Source organism: Euprymna scolopes, chromosome 17, assembly GCF_053919585.1.
Source record: "Euprymna scolopes isolate OS-2025 chromosome 17, ASM5391958v1, whole genome shotgun sequence".
NCBI lineage: Eukaryota > Metazoa > Mollusca > Cephalopoda > Sepiida > Sepiolidae > Euprymna > Euprymna scolopes.
The window spans coordinates 80,028,255-80,046,163 of record NC_136498.1 but is presented as its reverse complement, the minus strand read 5'-3'; the positions used below and the strand labels follow the sequence as shown (position 1 = coordinate 80,046,163).

Sequence of the window (17,909 nt, the reverse complement as noted above, 5' to 3'; positions counted from 1 at the left end):
CAAGCATCTGTTTTCTTTGAATTCCCAATAATGTTGCTAGTGCTGTTTTTATTCAGCATTTTTTTTTTTTTTGTTATTGAATGTGTTTTTAAGGTCATAACTTGTTTGAAAATCAAGAGATCATACCCATGTATTACCTCTTGTCCAGGGTTTCTTAGGCAAATATTGTGGTTTGGTAAACAATGCTTTTGATTAGACATTTATCTTATAGTGAAGAAATGCATGAGTTCTACAGTTATAATTTTTCTCTTCATTATTAACTTATTTCTATTTGTAGTGTTGTTGTTAAGCTTTAGGTTATTACTATTTCTAAAGGTTATATTTTTGTTCTTCTTAGTGTTATTTTTATTGTTGCTATACTGGTCACTTTTTTATACACATTATTTTTTCTTTACTGTTCTCTTTTAGTATTTTGTTATATGCTTAACTCATCATTTCTGTTTTTGCAGCAACTGTAGGAGAGATAATTTTTATTGAACATTTTGTGCAAGGAATTGTTTACAGGAAAATGTATTTGGATGAAATTTAGGAATTTCTTGCCAAGTTTTGTTTTTAACATCTTATTATAGAGAAGTGTATACCAGATTATATACTTTTTTTTTCTATTTTTAATTTTATTGTTGCTTGTATTTAATTTCAATATTATGAAACCCATTATTTTTTTTAAATTGGTGTTGTAAAGATTGCTTGACTTCTTATATACATTTTCGTTGCTAGAGTTATTGCTAAGCTTATGTTCGATAGAATTAGGAATCCATTTTATGATTGATGGAGAATTCTGCAGAGGCATCAAATCTTGTGGAGTTATTTTAGGTACTCCCACAAATATATTTGATAATACAGATATCTGCCAATATAGAGATGGTGGATTAGCTAAAATAGATTCTAACAAAGGCAACAGAGAAAACTCTTAAGAAAATTATATACATAGAATTGAAAAAAATTAGGCTCAAGAGTAGATGTACTGATTAATATAAAATGACTTGTATTTAAGATGTCACTCTTTCCAGCATTATGTGGAAAAAAAACCTGCATGTAAAAAAAAAAAAAAAAAAACAGCATGTAGAAAAAAAACAGAGTGTAGAAAAAACAAGGTGTATAAAAAACCCTGCATGTAATAGAAAAAAAAGAGCATGTAGAATAAAACAGTGTGTAAAAAAAAAAACAGTGTGTAGGAAAAACAAGGTGTATAAAAAAATCCGGCGTTATGTGAAAAAAAAAGAGCATGTAGAATAAAACAGCGTGTAAAAAAAAAAAAAAGAAAAACAGTGTGTAGAAAAAAAATAGCATGTAGGAAAAATATCTGGTGTTGTGTAGAAAAAAACAGCATGTCACTCTAAACTTAAATAAAAATACTTACAAACCATATTTAAAGGATAACACCAATATAAGTAAACACCAAGTCTAATCCTCCCTCATAAATCATTAAATATAGCAAACAAAAAAGCAATTTTTTAAAGTAATTGAAGGAGAAAAATGTATGATAAAACTTAATTTCAATGTTAAATAATTAAAAAAAAAAAAAAGATTAGGTAATTATTGAAAAAACAAAAAACAGTAAAATAATTTTTAATAATTTTCTCTTATCATTTTGAAGTCCCTATTTACTTCCTTCGGCATGTGGGCTAAATTAGACACAAGATTACTTTTTTTTTTAAGTGAATAGACCCCATCTCCCCTAAAAAGAGGCACTTTGGATTGGGACAAAAAATGAAACTTAGTAGCATTGTAATATTTATTTTACAATGGCAGAATTGTTGATGGTTTTTACAATCATTTCACAACAAGCAAGATACTACGGTCAAAAGCGATTACACACTGCTCATCAGCAACCTCAAAAAACATATAATGTTAGATGATGTAAAAATGTTTGAGGATAAAATGAAAAACAGCAAACATTCATGTGAAAGCCCCACCTTGTACACCTTGTTAATAGGATTACAAAATTCAGATCAAGCAGTCATTTTGATATTTATACTGGTCTGGAATAATTTTCAAATTATAAAAAATATTAATTGGCCATTCATTAATGCAATATTATTCATTCACAAGAATATATTTCATATTTAATCTCCATTTTATTTTACTTGAATAAAATTGTCTTTGCTTCTGGTATTGTTATAATTAACTCCCCTTTCTTTTCAGTCTAGAATCAGCTGTTTAAAATATGACAACTGCAGCTCGGCCAACATTTGAACCAGCGCGTGGAGGCCGTGGCAAAGGAGAAAATGACCTCAGTGCTCTGTCTAAACAATATTCCAGTAGAGATTTACCATCTCATAATAAACTAAAATACAGGTGAGACATTTTTGTTGATTGACTACAAAATTACTCTGAAAATTCTTTAAATGAATAAAAATGCCAGCTTAACTCTTTTTCTCTCATGACACTTCTAGTAGTCAAGTTTGATGGTTTGTATTTTCTACTCATTAGGGAATTTTTCTGAAGAATTTTTGATTTTGTTCAGAATTTCTCCTATGTTCAAAAACAAAAATAAAGAATTTTTGATTTTGTTCAGAATTTCTCCTATGTTCAAAAACAAAAATAAAGAATTTTTGATTCTGTTCAGAATTTCTCCTATGTTCAAAAACAAAAATAAAGAATTTTTGATTTTGTTCAGAATTTCTCCTATGTTCAAAAACAAAAATAAAGAATTTTTGATTCTGTTCAGAATTTCTCCTATGTTCAAAAACAAAAATAAAGAATTTTTGATTCTGTTCAGAATTTCTCCTATGTTCAAAAACAAAAATAAAGAATTTTTGATTCCGTTCAGAATTTCTCCTATGTTCAAAAACAAAAATAAAGAATTTTTGATTTTGTTCAGAATTTCTCCTATGTTCAAAAACAAAAATAAAGAATTTTTGATTTTGTTCAGAATTTCTCCTATGTTCAAAAACAAAAATAAAGAATTTTTGATTTTGTTCAGAATTTCTCCTATGTTCAAAAACAAAAATAAAGAATTTTTGATTTTGTTCAGAATTTCTCCTATGTTCAAAAACAAAGCAAAACCTGCATGATGTGTACCCGTGATGAAATGGAAATATATTCCAAAAATTATGTAAATTGATCAAGTCCTTTTCTTTTTATATTTTATATATAAATAAAACAGTACATGTATGTGTGTGTGTAAATATCTAACAGGTAAACTCTTAAACTACTAGTCACATAACACTGAAATTTCCAGGAAATAATATTCATTAACCAAGGATGGTTTATAGCGAATAATATCTTTGTTTACATGCATGAATAACGCGTACAGACATCGGCATATTTACATGTAAAATGTACATTAACACCGAGCAGAATTTTTTTTTGCGGTCATACGTATGCGCACACTTAATAGAGAACACAACATTATGTTGGAACGCTAGACGTCTTGATTTAAATTCTAGCTAATAAACGCCAACCCCTTTTTTTTTTTTCTTGTATTAATAAAAAAGAATGAAATGATACCTAAACTTTACTTGCGGTTTTGAATTTGGAAGCCTATATATTTCATATTTATTTCGTATATATTTTTAAGATGGAGGAGGTGGAAAATAATATACAGAATACGAACCATGCTGAAATAATATTTAGAAAGCCATTCTTAATATGGGGAGGGAAAGGTATTTTTTAAACTATTCTGTACTTTCACCTAAAAATTTATTAAATAAAAAACTGAAATACGGACTGTGCTGAAATAATAGCGTTATTATTTAGAAAGCCATTCTTAATATGGGTAGGGTAGGGTATGTTTTTTACTATTCTTTATTTTCTCCTAAGAATTTAAAATAATTGTCTCAGTCATGAAGACCAAGCAACCAAGTTGTTTTCACCAGGCATTATCTCCTCCTTAAAAACGAATGGGGAGGGTCACTGAAATGCTGCACCAGAAAAGATACTACACTTTGATCTTAGCAAAAAGGCGAAGTAAGCGTAATATAGTTTCCTACCAGGCATTATCTCCTCCTTAAAAAAAACAAAGCAAAGATACAAAATAATCGACACAGAATATATTTTAAGAATAGAGGGGTATATGAAGTTAATCCTGGAAATAGCTGAAGTAGTTTACGATCTCAAAAATACTTTATTTTATATATATTTTAAAGGAAGGGGGAAGTGGGGATATGGAGTCAGGCCCGGGAACGGCTGAAGCTGTTTATGATCTCAAAATTCCTTGATTTTACATATATTTATAAGAGACAAGTAGGATATGAAGTCAGCCCCATAAATAGCTGAGGCTGTTTAAGATCTCAATATTCCTTTATTCCATATTTATTGTAAGAGAGAGGGGGGGTGATATAGAGTCGGTCCTGAAAATGGCTGAAGCAGTTTACGATCTCAAATTTTCTTTATTTCGTATCTATTTTTCAGTGATGAGGTGATATGGAATCAGTCCTGGAAATGGTTGAAGCAATTTACGATTTGATACTTTATTTCATATATATTTTTAAAAGAAGGGGAAGGGAAACTGACATTCAGAATACGGGCCATGCTGAAATAATAGCATTATTATTCAGAAAGCCATTATTAATATGGGGAGCGTATGTTTTTAACTATTCTATACTTTCATCTAACAATTTAAATATTGAAAAATGGCACACAGGATATGGACTGTGCTGTTATTATGTAGAAAGCCATTCTTAATATCGAAAGGTAGGTATCTTTCACCTAACAATTTTATAAATAAAAAAACTGATATACAGAATAAGGACCGTGCTGAAATATTAACGTTATTTAGAAAGCCAATCTTAATATAAGAAAGGGAGGTTTTTAAAACTATTTTGTACTTTCACCTACCAATTTATTGAATAAGAAACTGACATACAGAATACGGACTGTGCTGAAATAATAAAGTTATTTAAGAAAACCATTTTAATATGGTGATGATGTGGGTTAAACTTATGAACAATGATTGTCAAAATTAGTAACATATCCAGGAATTATGAAAAATGATGAATTGTGAGTTAATTGATTGCTGTTTTTTTAATGAAATAATCGGTCCAGACAATATATCAAAATTATTATTTTCATAAGAGGGGCGATAATGTGGGTTAAAATTATAAAAAATGATTGTCAAAATTAGTAACATATCTAAGAATTATGAAAAATGATGAAATGTGAGTTAATTGATTGGTCTGTTTGTAATGAAATAATTGGTCCAGACAATATATCAAAATTATTATTTTCATAAGAGGGGCGATAATGTGGGTTAAAATTATAAAAAATGATTGTCAAAATTAGTAACATATCTAAGAATTATGAAAAATGATGAAATGTGAGTTGATTGATTGGTCCTTTTGTAATGAATTAATCGGCCCAGACAATATTTCTGTATGTGTTTTAACAATATTTTTCTGAATTTTAAATGTTAACTTCGGGGAATGACGTCACAGTTGTAGTGGTGAGTAGAAAGACACATGATTATTTTGCTTTTTAATGTGCTCTGGAGTTCTATAGCAATTAACAAACCTTTACTTTTGGGGTGGGACTGGAGGGAGTAATGTCCATTTTGGGGTCACTATGCAATCTCCACAATGTCATATTCCAAAAGTATGGAATAACTATGGAATCATATTTCGGAAATAACATCGTTTCTCTTACTAATGTGTTGTTGGTGGTTGTGGTAGGAAGCAGAGAGAACTACATTAATATTGAAAATTGTGGTAAAGTAAAAGTTTCCTGATCATCATTTGCGTCAATGCATTTATGTAATTATTTGGAAAACCTGTTGAGTTCTGGTCAAGAAATATCATTTTAAGTGAAATGATGGTGTTAGTAGTAGGGAGGGAAAGAACACAGTAATGTGGAATTTTGTAGTGAAGCAAGGGTTGCCTAATCACTAAGCTTTTCGACATATTTGTTTGTAAAGCCTGCTGAGTAATCTTCCGAAAATGACGTCTTTTTTCCAAAATTTTTGTTGTCGGTAGTGGTGAAAAAATGAAACAGAGTAATGTGGAATTTGATAATCAAGCAAGAGTTGTCTAATCATTTAACTGTCAATGTATTTATGCATTAATTTTAAAATCCTGCTGAGACATTTTCCAAAAATGACATAATTTTTCTTATAATAATAGTGTCGATAGTGAGGAAGGAAAGAAATGCAGTAATGTTGAAATTTATGGTGAAGCAAGGGTTGCGAACTTCTGACCAACCCAATATATTTATGTATTAATTTGGAAATCCTAATGGTCCATCTTCTAAAAATTATTTAAATTTTCTTAAAATTATGGTAGCCTTGGTGGGAAGGGAAATTATTTCATATATGTTGTACAATACCTGTCGAGAGTATGTTAAATTGTTTTCATATATGTATATAAATTACCCGTCCGAAGGTAGGTAAACATATTTTAAATATGTTGTAAATTACCCGTCCCAAAAAGGTAAAATTATTTCATATACATTCTGTAAATTACCTGTTCTAGGAAAGGTACAATTATTTCATACATGTGTAATAGCCATCCTAGGGTAGGTAAAATATTCTGTTGCTCGAAATAGCAAATGATACATAGACATTAAGAATTCCTCTCTCCAAAGAATAACAATTATATTCAAAATCAACTTTAATTTTCTCATTGTTTATATGGTCCCGCCGGTTAGCCCTGCTAGTATTAAAAATAAAATATGAAAATCAAATTTTATGAGTAACTGGAGAACGGCTCTTGTCCACTATTTTGAAAAGTCTAAAAAAAAACAAAAAACAAGGGAGATAACCCAATATAATTTAAACTTGGACATTTATGTTGTAATACCTATAAATTCCCATTAATTGCTTAAAATGATTTTCTTTATAAAAATAAAAGTACTTGATCAATTTTCGTAATTTTTGGAATATCATATTTTCGTTTTATCATAGTTATGTATATCATACACATTTTTCTTTATTTTTATCTTTGAATATCTGAGCAAAAAACAAATTTTCTTTTCGGCATTTCTATTATTGTTGCAATATTTTTATCTAAATTATTACCTAACACAGGGATATGCATTCTTAGCTAATGCCTCTGTTCAGTCTCAAAAGACAAAGGATACCCCCCCCCCCGTAGAGGCAGCTGCATGTGTAATTGTGAGGCAAGGGTGGCACAATTCCAACCACACCTCCCCTGAATCGGCACTGTTTTAGTCCAGTGACAAGTAGAAGTCCAGGACAACCGGAAACAATGGTGAGTTAAGCGGAGAGCACATACAGCATCTGGAAGTCCCAAATGGTCACCCATTTAGTACTGACCAGATTCAATGTTGCTTAACTTTGGTGATCCCCGCGGGAACCGGTGTGTCAACATGATTATGTCGTATGTTGAATCTTAGCATTCTAGTGGAATTGTTTTTATTTTATGGATTAAAAAAGCGTTTTTTAAATTTTTATTTGTGAAAAAGCAGATTTACAGTTTTTTTTTTGTTAAAATAATTCTTTAAAAAAATTTTTCATTATAAAAAAAAAAATGATTTTTGCCAAATTGCTTTTTTATGGCTTATTTACTCTCACATTATGTCTCTTTTGTTCTGTTTTTTTTTTTTTTTTCACTCTCTGTCTCTCTTTCTGTCTTGTCTTCCTGAGGGTAGCAGAATTATGACTTTTTGTTTCCTCACAGAATGACCTTATGTGTCCTCCACCTCCTTTACATGTTCATGTCTTTTTCTTAATTTTGACTTTCTTGTTAGCTAAGATCAATTAAACATTTTTCAAATAATTTTTAAATGTGTTTTTACTACTTACCATTAACACCTCATCATCCAAGTTGTTTTTTGTGTTGTGCTTTTCGCGCACACAGGAGAAGCATGACCCCATCGGGTTAGAAAATTCATTCTGATTTCACCTTTTTTGCCATTGGCTACTCACATTTCTGCTTAGTGAAGGAATGGTTTTTCTCCAAAATTCCCTCTGTATTAAAAAACAAAATAATCTGTATGATGTATGCACTCATGATGAAGCAAACATATCATATTCCAAAAATGATGTTTTATTTTTAAATAAGAAAATCATTTTTAAGTGATTAATGGGAATTCGTGGAGATTACAACATAATAAGATGAATTATTGTTGAGTTATCACTCTTTGCTTCTTGACAATTTTATCAAAATAGCAGATGAGGCAATCACTTCTCAGATACTCAAATTTGATTTCTTTCTTTTTGGTTCTGTTATAGGTATGTACATTATGCAGATTTGTCTTTATTTTTGTTTTTTTAATATCGATATAATTCTGGACAAGAACAGAAGAAAGTTATTTATCTAATTTATATATGTTGTATAATTTTATCCTGATTGATTGTTCACTTAATCTAGTAGATATGGCTTAACATTGTAGGGCTGAAACTCTCAAAGTTGGACTCTGAAGACCTTAAATTGTTGCACTGAAATGAAGCCTCCTTGCTGAACCATTATTAATTTTGAATTAATAGAACAAACCCTGAGATGATTTTAAATCGACAGCTTTTTTCTTTATTCTGGTTCTCGTATACATTTGCATGTTGAGAGGAAAGAAAGTAGCTTTACAAGTTAATTTTTTCTTTTTAGATAATTGTTATTTTATCAACTTGCATAGAAAGACCTATGTAAAAGATGCTTAGAACCGTTTGAATTATGCAAATACCATTAATAGTTCAAAAGTTATGAGAATTTTAAGTGCCAAAATTTATGCTTTTCCATGGATATTTTTCTTTAGAAAAAGTGGGCTAAATTACGGACCTCAACACTTCAAGAAATTCGATAATTTCGCCACCATTTATTTATTTTTCAAGCTATTCTCATAAAACTTGGCACTCTTATGTAAACTTGTGTGCTCTTTCTGATTATACAGTCAAATCTGATGAATTATAAATTAAGATGTACAAATTTCAATTTTTTTCAAACTGGTGCATGGTATCATACAGTGAGTGTCTATTCATGAACAAAACTAAGTATTATAGTAGTATTTAAATATAGCTTTATTGAGAGCAGGCATTTTCCTATCTTCTCACCAAAGGAGAGCTTAATCTGGCATGTAGCCATTGAATGCCTAAAGAGCATTCATGGTTGGTATCTACTACTCCCTTCAAAGAAAAAAAAATTGAGTAGATATGAATTAATCTCAGAAATAAATTGAAGAAAATTTTTCATATAGATTTTGGATTTCTGTAAAAGATGGAAATTCCTATAGTTGACCAGAACTTATGCATTTTGGGATCAGTCCAATTTTCAAATTTGTAAATCCTCTCTATCTGGCCCAAAATATACCCTATTTTCTAAGATGCAACCATAAATCATACTCTACATGAATTCTTGATGTAGCTTTCACACTACCAGTATACCAGAAATCCTGATAAGCAACAACTATATATTCACCAGTTGATGGTAATGTTTGTCATTTCTATTCCGTTGTTTTAACTGAAAATTCAACTATGTAAACAAAGAAATAAAACAGTAATTTTTTTCCTTTGTTTCTACCTTAACATTTAATATGATTACTTTTATAGGTTTTAGGGTATGCTGAAAACCAATATCGCATTTAAATTTTCTGCAAGTAAGTAGTTTTTTGGATATTAAGCAATGTCATTTCTTATGTTATTGCTGGTGGCCATCTTGGTACACGCGAACGCGCAAACGTAACCCCGAGAAACTACGCGCAAACGCATGTACCAAGATGGCCAACAGCAATAACATAAGAAATGACATTGCTTAATATCCGGAAAGCTACTTATTTGCGGAAAATTTGAATGTGATATTTGTTTTCAGTATACCCAAAAACCTTAACAGGTAGTCATTTTAAAGAAAAATGTTAAGGTGGAAACAAGTAAAAATTTACAAAATACATCACAATGAAATTCTTTATCGAACCGCTTAATTATTATTATTATTTAGATAGCCTCAGTTAAAAAAAAAAACGGGTTTGTTTTTCAGATTCGAAAAAATGGTCTTGACAATGAGTTAAAAATAAATTCAAGTTTCACAATATATTTTATTTAATTGTTAGATGAAAGTACAGAATAGTTAACAAAACACTCTTCCTTCCCCATGTTAAGAATGGGTTTCTAAATAATTTTATTATTTTAGCATGGTAGCATAAGTGCACAAGTACCTTTTTATTTGTTATATATTTGTTTCTTTATTTGTTTTGTGTTTTTATTTGCCACTAAAAAACAATTCTACCTTAAGTACAAGTAAGAAGTATAAATACAATGAAAACAGAAATCATGTACTTTGTACATTTTGTTGTTTTTTAACGCTTGTAGTACATGCGTACTAAAAGCGTTAAAAACAACAAAATAGTATTGTTTGTAAATTAAATTTGAGAATAATTTTTTTAAATTGACAAACTCAAAATAAAAAATGAAATTGATTTTTCTGCTTTCGTTTTGAAAGCAGAAACAGCAGTTTTTTATTTTTAAGAGAATACAAACGAAGTGGCCTCGATAGTGAGCCGTTTTCCTCGTTAAACAGATTTTAATTTCTATAAAAGATAAGTTTAAAGAAATTTCCGCACAATTAATAATTATCAAATAATTATATATGAAAATAATTCAGAAACTATTATCTATATGAAAATGGATGATATGTACTGATTTATCTCATCAATTTTTAAATATTCTTTGTCAACTTTGCTCGGTCGTAACTTTGCTTCCTGTGGTCGTAAAAATAGAAATCAGTCCAGTAGAGATGGACTTCTATTCTTATATAGCCTGTAAAATTTCAGCCCTATCCTATCTAATTTAACCTCGAGGATGTGTATCCAAATGAAATGTAAACATTGAAAAAACAGTTTCCCTTTTGCTGTTGTCAATTTTTTTTTTTTTTTACCGTTTTATTTTTTTCATTTTTAACTTGGAGTATAAAAACATTGAACGCATAAAAAAATAGATTAACATCATTGGAATGCTTATTCTATTCTCTTTCCAGTAATACACTTCTTTTAAAAATTGACCCACAAATAAAAAAGATATGACTTGTTGGAGCACATTAGGTATGTAATATTGCCAATGTCCATGAAAATACAGCATACGCTTGTAATGTTAAAGAAAGACAACCACGGTTTATTTTAAGTACTCATTTTTAAGACTGCATTTTTTTTCTGTCTACTTTGACTTGCTCCCTCTCGTGTTTTTTTTTTTGTTTTTTTTTTTACAAAATTTTTCGATATGTCACTCTTGGCATGATTTACACTTTCCTCACTTCCTGGTTTTTCCATTCACATGTTTTGTCATATATAACCTAAGTTTGCCAGACAAGCTTTTACTCCAGCTCTTTGAATGCTTCTAATGACATTAAAACAGAAAATATGAATTATTTTAAACTAGCTAAAATATCCCTTCCCCATATATTAGTGATGGGACGATTCCAATATTTTTCCCGATTCCGATAAAAAATCCGTATCCATGCTAAATCCCCGATTCCGATACAATTACCGATTCCAATTCCTTACAAGCCTGTAATTATTTAACTACAAGATTGTTATTTCCTCCGATTTTCATAAAAACACATGTTAAATATGCAAATATTTTCCTAAACGTCAAAATACACTTGTGGGGGATGAGCTATTGATTTTAGCATTACTTGTATTTTATAATAAATGAATATTTACTAATTTATCAATATTGCCAGCAATGGAAAATTTTACTTGAAACAAAATCAGATAAAAAAGATAATTAAAGGAGTCTATTTGGCATCGGAAAATAGGCACAAATATTTCCGATACCCTCAATTGTTCCGATTTTTATGATTCCGATTAATTGTCTCAACACTACCATATATACAACACATATAGCATAAAAAATAAGTTTTTTTTGTTTTGTTTTTTTTTACATTGTTATTGCTTTTTCCAATTAGTTTGATCCTATATAAAGTAGTTATGAAAGTATGTTGAGATAATCTTATAAAACTGTAAATTCTTTTTTTAATCAATATTTTATTTTTAAGATTTCAATATATTACAGCAACATATACCTTAATTATATTCATATGGACATTAGTAGGTTTGTTTGCCTCTTTCATTAAAAAAATGTATAATCTTGAAAATCTAACATTATTTATTTAAAATATTTAATTTTGGTTTCAGGCAAGAAGGACAAGGTGCTGTTGAAGAATTGCGAGGACGTGATTTCCGTAAAGATTTAGAAGATAGAGAAAGAGCTGTACGAGAGAAAAAAGACAGAAGTCGTGGTATATATCATCATTTTATTTTCCTTTTTATTGTTTTCTTTTTTTGTATGGATAGATGTGTGTTTTGATCATCTATTATTAATGTCTATATGTATCCATTAGAACAAAACACTTATTTGAACTTGTTTTAAACAATTTCTTAATGCTATCATTCTTTTTAATATAGACACTGACATTAGTGTTTACAAAAAAGATGGTGATTACTTAATTTTCTTAAAGATTATTTTAATAAATGTCTACTGTGTTATTTATTTTTAATGAAGTTTTTTTACAAAATATTTATAAAAAATGTTTTTAAAAAGTTGTGCTTGTTCAGAAAGAATTTAATTTTGCTTTCTTTAAATTCAGTTCTATTCAGAAATGAATGGAAAAATATATTGGTCTATATCAATTTGAAGTAACAAGTAATTAAGATTAATTTGTACTTCTAAACTTTGTTTAAAAGCATGCGTTAAATAAATTTATTACATTTTGATATATCTTTATAAACACGTTTTTAAAAACTTTATAAGCAACCATTTGTTCAAAAGATATGAAGACTAAGGATCAGATAACATCAAAGGAAATTTTTATATTGAAAGTATAAGGAAATATGGGCAGAACAGGAGACTATATTGGCTTATTCACATTGATGAATGGATTAGTGCTTGAATTAGTAAATGCCATACAGTTGATGTAACAGGGTTAGTTGGTGAGGGAAGGCTAAGGAAGATATGAGAGGACCTGATAAGGATGAATTTGAGAGAAAGTGGCATAAATATCTGGCTAGATATTGGTTAGTTTAGAAGTCAATTTCTAAAGTTGTCCTACACAAGCCAGCATGTATAACCCAACCAAATATTCTTTCTTACTCCAAATTATTCATAAAGTATCACTCGAATAAGTAATAAATATTTTTTAATTCATCCATTATTATTAAGATCATTTGAATTAATAAGAATAATCTGTTGAATCAATTTAAATATAATTCAATGTATATTTATTTGCGAACATTTTCTTAGTTGTTGTTTCACGTTTCAGCCAACTATTCCTCTGGCCTTTGTTCAGGTGGTTAACCGTGATGGGATAGGAATGCTGATCGCCCTTCAGGGCCTGTGGCACAGTGGGTAGAGGCATTGAATCCCTACTGTTCTAGGTGAGCATTGTCTGAAGATAACTGTTTCAGTCCTACCCAAAGCCAACTAGAGGATTAGTTGGCTAAAAATGTAGTGAGACAACTATGGAAGGCAGTAATTACTGAGGATACAGTTAAGAGACTCAGTATTTCTATCCCGTTGTGGTCTACCACCTGATGAAGGGCAGAGGAATAATTGGTGGAAACATTGTGAAACAACAACTATGAAGATGAGGATAACAGTCCACAAATAAATATACAAATTAATCATCTCAAAGGATTCCAATAATAAAATAAAATAATTCCACTTCTTTTTTCCTTCTATTCATTTAATGTTATCAGCCCATTTGGCATACTGGTAAGAGTGTTTACTGATGCACCAGGAAACCAGGATTCCAGACTCAGTCTAGTTATACCAAAGATTAAAAAAATGGTATTTAATGCCACCTTGCTAAACACTCAGTATTATAAGGGGAGGATCAAGAGCTAGTGAAGTAATTCCGGGAATGGTGGCACCCTCCTCTACATGTTTGTGTCGCTAATGAAAAGGGAGTCTTGTAACATAGTTGCCCATATAGCTTTTAGCTTCCCTTGTGAGTTAAGACGTTTTCTGATATTACGCAAGCTCACTCTCATGGTTCAGCGAGTTAACTGTCTCTAAATTTCACTTTGTGCAGTCTTGTCTAATTACTTCTAATTTTTACTTGGCTAACCAACCTTCCTGCGATCTAGGACATCTATGCTTCTGCAACAGTTTATCTGACAGAACTAATGTTCCACATGATCATACCAGTGTAATCGATTCATCTTTAGGATAAACATAAATTATTCAAATTTTTGTTATTAATAAAATAAAGGATACAAAGGATGCATCTTCAAAGAAAAACAAGTTGAGCATGCAAGGTCCCCCTCCACGAGTAAAAAAATTTACTTTCATCATGAGTAATATTTGTGCAAAATTTTTTAAAAACTCCAAGGCATGGTTATTGAGAAAAGTGTGAATCGATGAATGATTTGGGGGCAATTTTACCCCTATAATGCCCCCCCAGCAAAAATTTACTTTCACCATAACTAATGTTTGTACAAAATGTTTAAAAAATCCAAAGTGTGGTTATTGAGAAAAGTGCAAACAAACGAACGGACGAATGGGAGTGAATTACTAGGTCCAATCCCTCCTTTGACTTGACTGAGGATTAAACCCTGGTTCCTGGTGCATTAGTGAACACTCTTACCATTATGCCAAATGAGCTTTGATCAGAGGATCAATAATGAGTTAAAACTAACAATAAGATTTACACTCTGATAATGTTCTCTGAAGTGATATGAAGAGTGGAAGTGTATTTGACTGTAGAGATAGTTGCTCATGTTTGTCATTTGGCATTGTGAAATAATAATATGCTTTACCAGGGTATTTAATGTGTTGCTGTTGTGTCTGGTCAGTACTTAGATGGTGACAATTTAGGAACATTAGGTGCTGTAAGCAAACAAAGTGTATAAATGTGTAGCAGCCCTGTTGGGAAGTATAATTGATGTCGACTAGCATCCTGTCATGGGAATGATACAAGTCATCAGTTTGTTTAACATTGTAAGACATTGAATAAGTGTTATGTAATTGGGAACATAAGAAATTATTTATTTTCTGTCTCTCAATCTATCTATATATCTGTGTATTATCAATATATCTATCGATTTAGTTATCTATCTTTTTATCTATCTATCTGACTGGCTTGGTGAACGGGGAGGTGTGAGCTGTGTTTTGATGTATTGTTGAAACATGTGAAAGTCATATCAAACTCGACCGATCAATTGCACCGGAAGAGTCTGATAGCTGACCTGGAAGTATGTGTATGTGATCAGATGTTCTAGTTAGCTGAGAAAATAGTCAGAGTTGGATTGAGGACGTCAACGAAAGATGATCTGAAAGGGGTCTCCTCTCACAAGGGGGGAGTGTCTCAGACGTGGGACGTGTAAGAACTAGCCATCCAAGTAAAGATCGTCGATCACTCCTCTGCTAGAAATCATGCCTGAGAGTTAATAAACTTTATCAAAATATACAGCATCTTGGCATCTCTGAAACGTCTTCATTTATACAAAATCCTTCTTCCAAAGAATTGCTGAAAATCTTCCAGAGGCTAACCAGCAGAACCAGGTATGCAACGTTTATGTATTCGTGTTATATGTCAACAAACACACACTAAAGGAGACACTACTAACGATCATTGCAGGGTTAAAAGGGTTACAGTAAAGAGTTAATTATACACTAAGAAAATGTTAAGAGCACGCACCTTGACTGCAACACGATAAGCTAGGGTTCAATTAGTGAAGAACCACCCTAGACATTTAGTGACACGTACACACATTCAGATAAACCCTTCGTCACATACATACGCAGTATGTTCATTCAGTGTATATACAACATACATCATGTTGGTACTCCCATTATACAACAGAAGCACCAGGTCTAAAAACATTTCATGCTGAAGAAGGAATTTTACTTACTATGGTGATAGGGTTGGTGATAGTATGTTTTTTTTTTTTATTGCCTTCTGATGATACTGAATTTAGGCTCTCCGTGAAATGAGAACAAACTTTTTCTATGTATTCCCAACAAGCTATAGCAGTCTTGCAACCCAATCCCTGATAAAAATTGTTAAATTATTTGTTCACTAGCAGGCTGCCTGGCATTGCCCAGTCATAAAATACGCTTAAATATGATATTTTGATCAATGTAAATTTTGTATTATTATATTATAATGGATCCAATATATAGTAATGATTTAAAAAGTAAAAAAAAAATAATAATTTGTGCGCCACCACTGAGAATCAAAACCAAAACGTTTAGCTTATGATTTATTTTTTCCTCTGGCATTAATGCCTGAGCTATGAAGACATGTTTGCTGCAAGGCTAAAAATTAAAACATGAACCTGTAGTTATTACATTACACATGCATATTCATAATGCCATCGTTTGACTTTCACCTGACAAATTCCATTTTTCTTTTTTAATTTTTCACACTTTTGCACCGATTTTCCCGGCTAAAACCTAAATATTAAGTTGAACATGGGTTTGAATACCCTATATATTAAGTTTCATGTCTGTAGACCAAAAGCTGACAGAGGTAGGCAAAACTTTTTAAACAAATATATACATGCATACATAAATATATATATATATATATATAGAAAGAGGTTTGTTTACTTTTTATGCAAATATTATACAAGTATAAATCATGTAGAATATCTGCATGAAAATAATTACACGTAATAGTTAACTGAAGATGACTATCCCATAAGAAAACAAAAAAAACTAATAGAGAATTAATTAAAATGAATGTTTAAAAGAATATGCAAATTAGCTAAATCTTTTGCAGATAAATGCAATTCCATGATTCATATATAACAAAGTTGTATTTATTTTTTAAATAAATAGAAAAAAAGGTTTTTAATATGGATATTGATACACATACTAAAAAAAATAATTTATAGGAGTATAGATTTGTGAAAATCTATACCTATTTTCTCCATTGTGAAAATCTGACCTATTTTCTCCAATGAATTTGAGAATTTTTTTTTTATTTTCTCTGAAGGAAAATTGTATATGACTTTTGGTAGTGAAGTTAGCAAGATTTATATTTGGGAGGCATGCCTTAATTGCATGTGCCCCACTTATTTGTTCTAACATAGAGAATTTTTATCTTGTACAAGATATCTGTAGAGTCTGGACACATGATAATTGAATATTTGTCAGTTGTCATGCCAGCTTTGGTTTGTCATTGCATCATTCCGACAACCCATATCTGACTTGAATCATCCAAACTTTTTTTTTATTTTAGAAGAAAGTATGATTCGTCTCAGTCCTAGGAGATGTATCCTCATTATTGCCAATAACATGCCAGGAAATTCTGACAGATCTGTTCGCAGCTATTTTTACACCTGACCAGGGTACCTCCTTGGGGGAGTTCTTAATTTACCACCTTCCAACCTTATGCCATATTTTGTTGTAGTAGGAAATATGTAAATCTAAACAAATTTCCTTTCTTAAAAAAATAAATTTTGATACTTTTTTTTTTTTTTTTTTTACATAGGCGTCACCACTTATCAAGGCCGATAGGCCACTCAAGGATAAGGGTTAAAGAGTGTAGAGTAGTCAAAAGGACAATATAGTAATCGATAGTAATGGAAGTTTGGTAAATTTGTTAACTTAAGTGGAACGGCTCATCAGAAACTTGTTCACGTTGGACTTGAAGACAACCATATTATAGACAGCTGGAAAGCAGGAAAACGGAAGACAATTCCACAGGCATGCAGTTCTAAGAAAGAAGCTTTGATAATGAAATCTATGTTTAGGTTTAGGTACAGATAAAGAGTGGGGAAAATTATTGATAATGTTTTCAGCTAGTCTAGTGTTTCTTGTGAAAGTTTTGCGAGGGGGGACCATAGATTGAAGCTCAGTCGAACACTTTCCATGAAAATGACGATAAAGCAGAGACAAACTCGCAACATCTCTTCTGTGAGATAGAGGTTGCAGCGAAGAGAAAAGGACATCTTCCACCAGGCCACGAAGTCTATTTTGAACCCTATCAAGGCAGGACAAGTCTTTTCTAGCAGCTCCTGCCCATATGTGGCAACAGTATTCCATCCTTGGACGTATCTGGCTCTTATATAGATAGAGAATAGCA

At 30.8% G+C, this 17,909-nt stretch overlaps 1 protein-coding gene across 4 annotated transcripts in view; it reads left to right on the top strand.

Moving 5' to 3' along the window:
* The window catches only part of LOC145296827 (protein CWC15 homolog A-like), a 70,348-nt gene that overhangs the window by 11,628 nt on the left and 40,811 nt on the right, over nucleotides 1-17,909 (top strand). For all 4 annotated transcript variants that reach the window (XM_080142936.1, XM_080142938.1, XM_080142935.1 and 1 more), the window contains exons 2-3: nucleotides 2,146-2,298; nucleotides 12,013-12,116. In XM_080142936.1, the coding sequence (XP_079999062.1) occupies nucleotides 2,168-2,298; nucleotides 12,013-12,116 (235 nt within the window). In that variant the 5' untranslated portion in view covers nucleotides 2,146-2,167. The remainder of the gene's footprint in view (nucleotides 1-2,145; nucleotides 2,299-12,012; nucleotides 12,117-17,909) is intronic.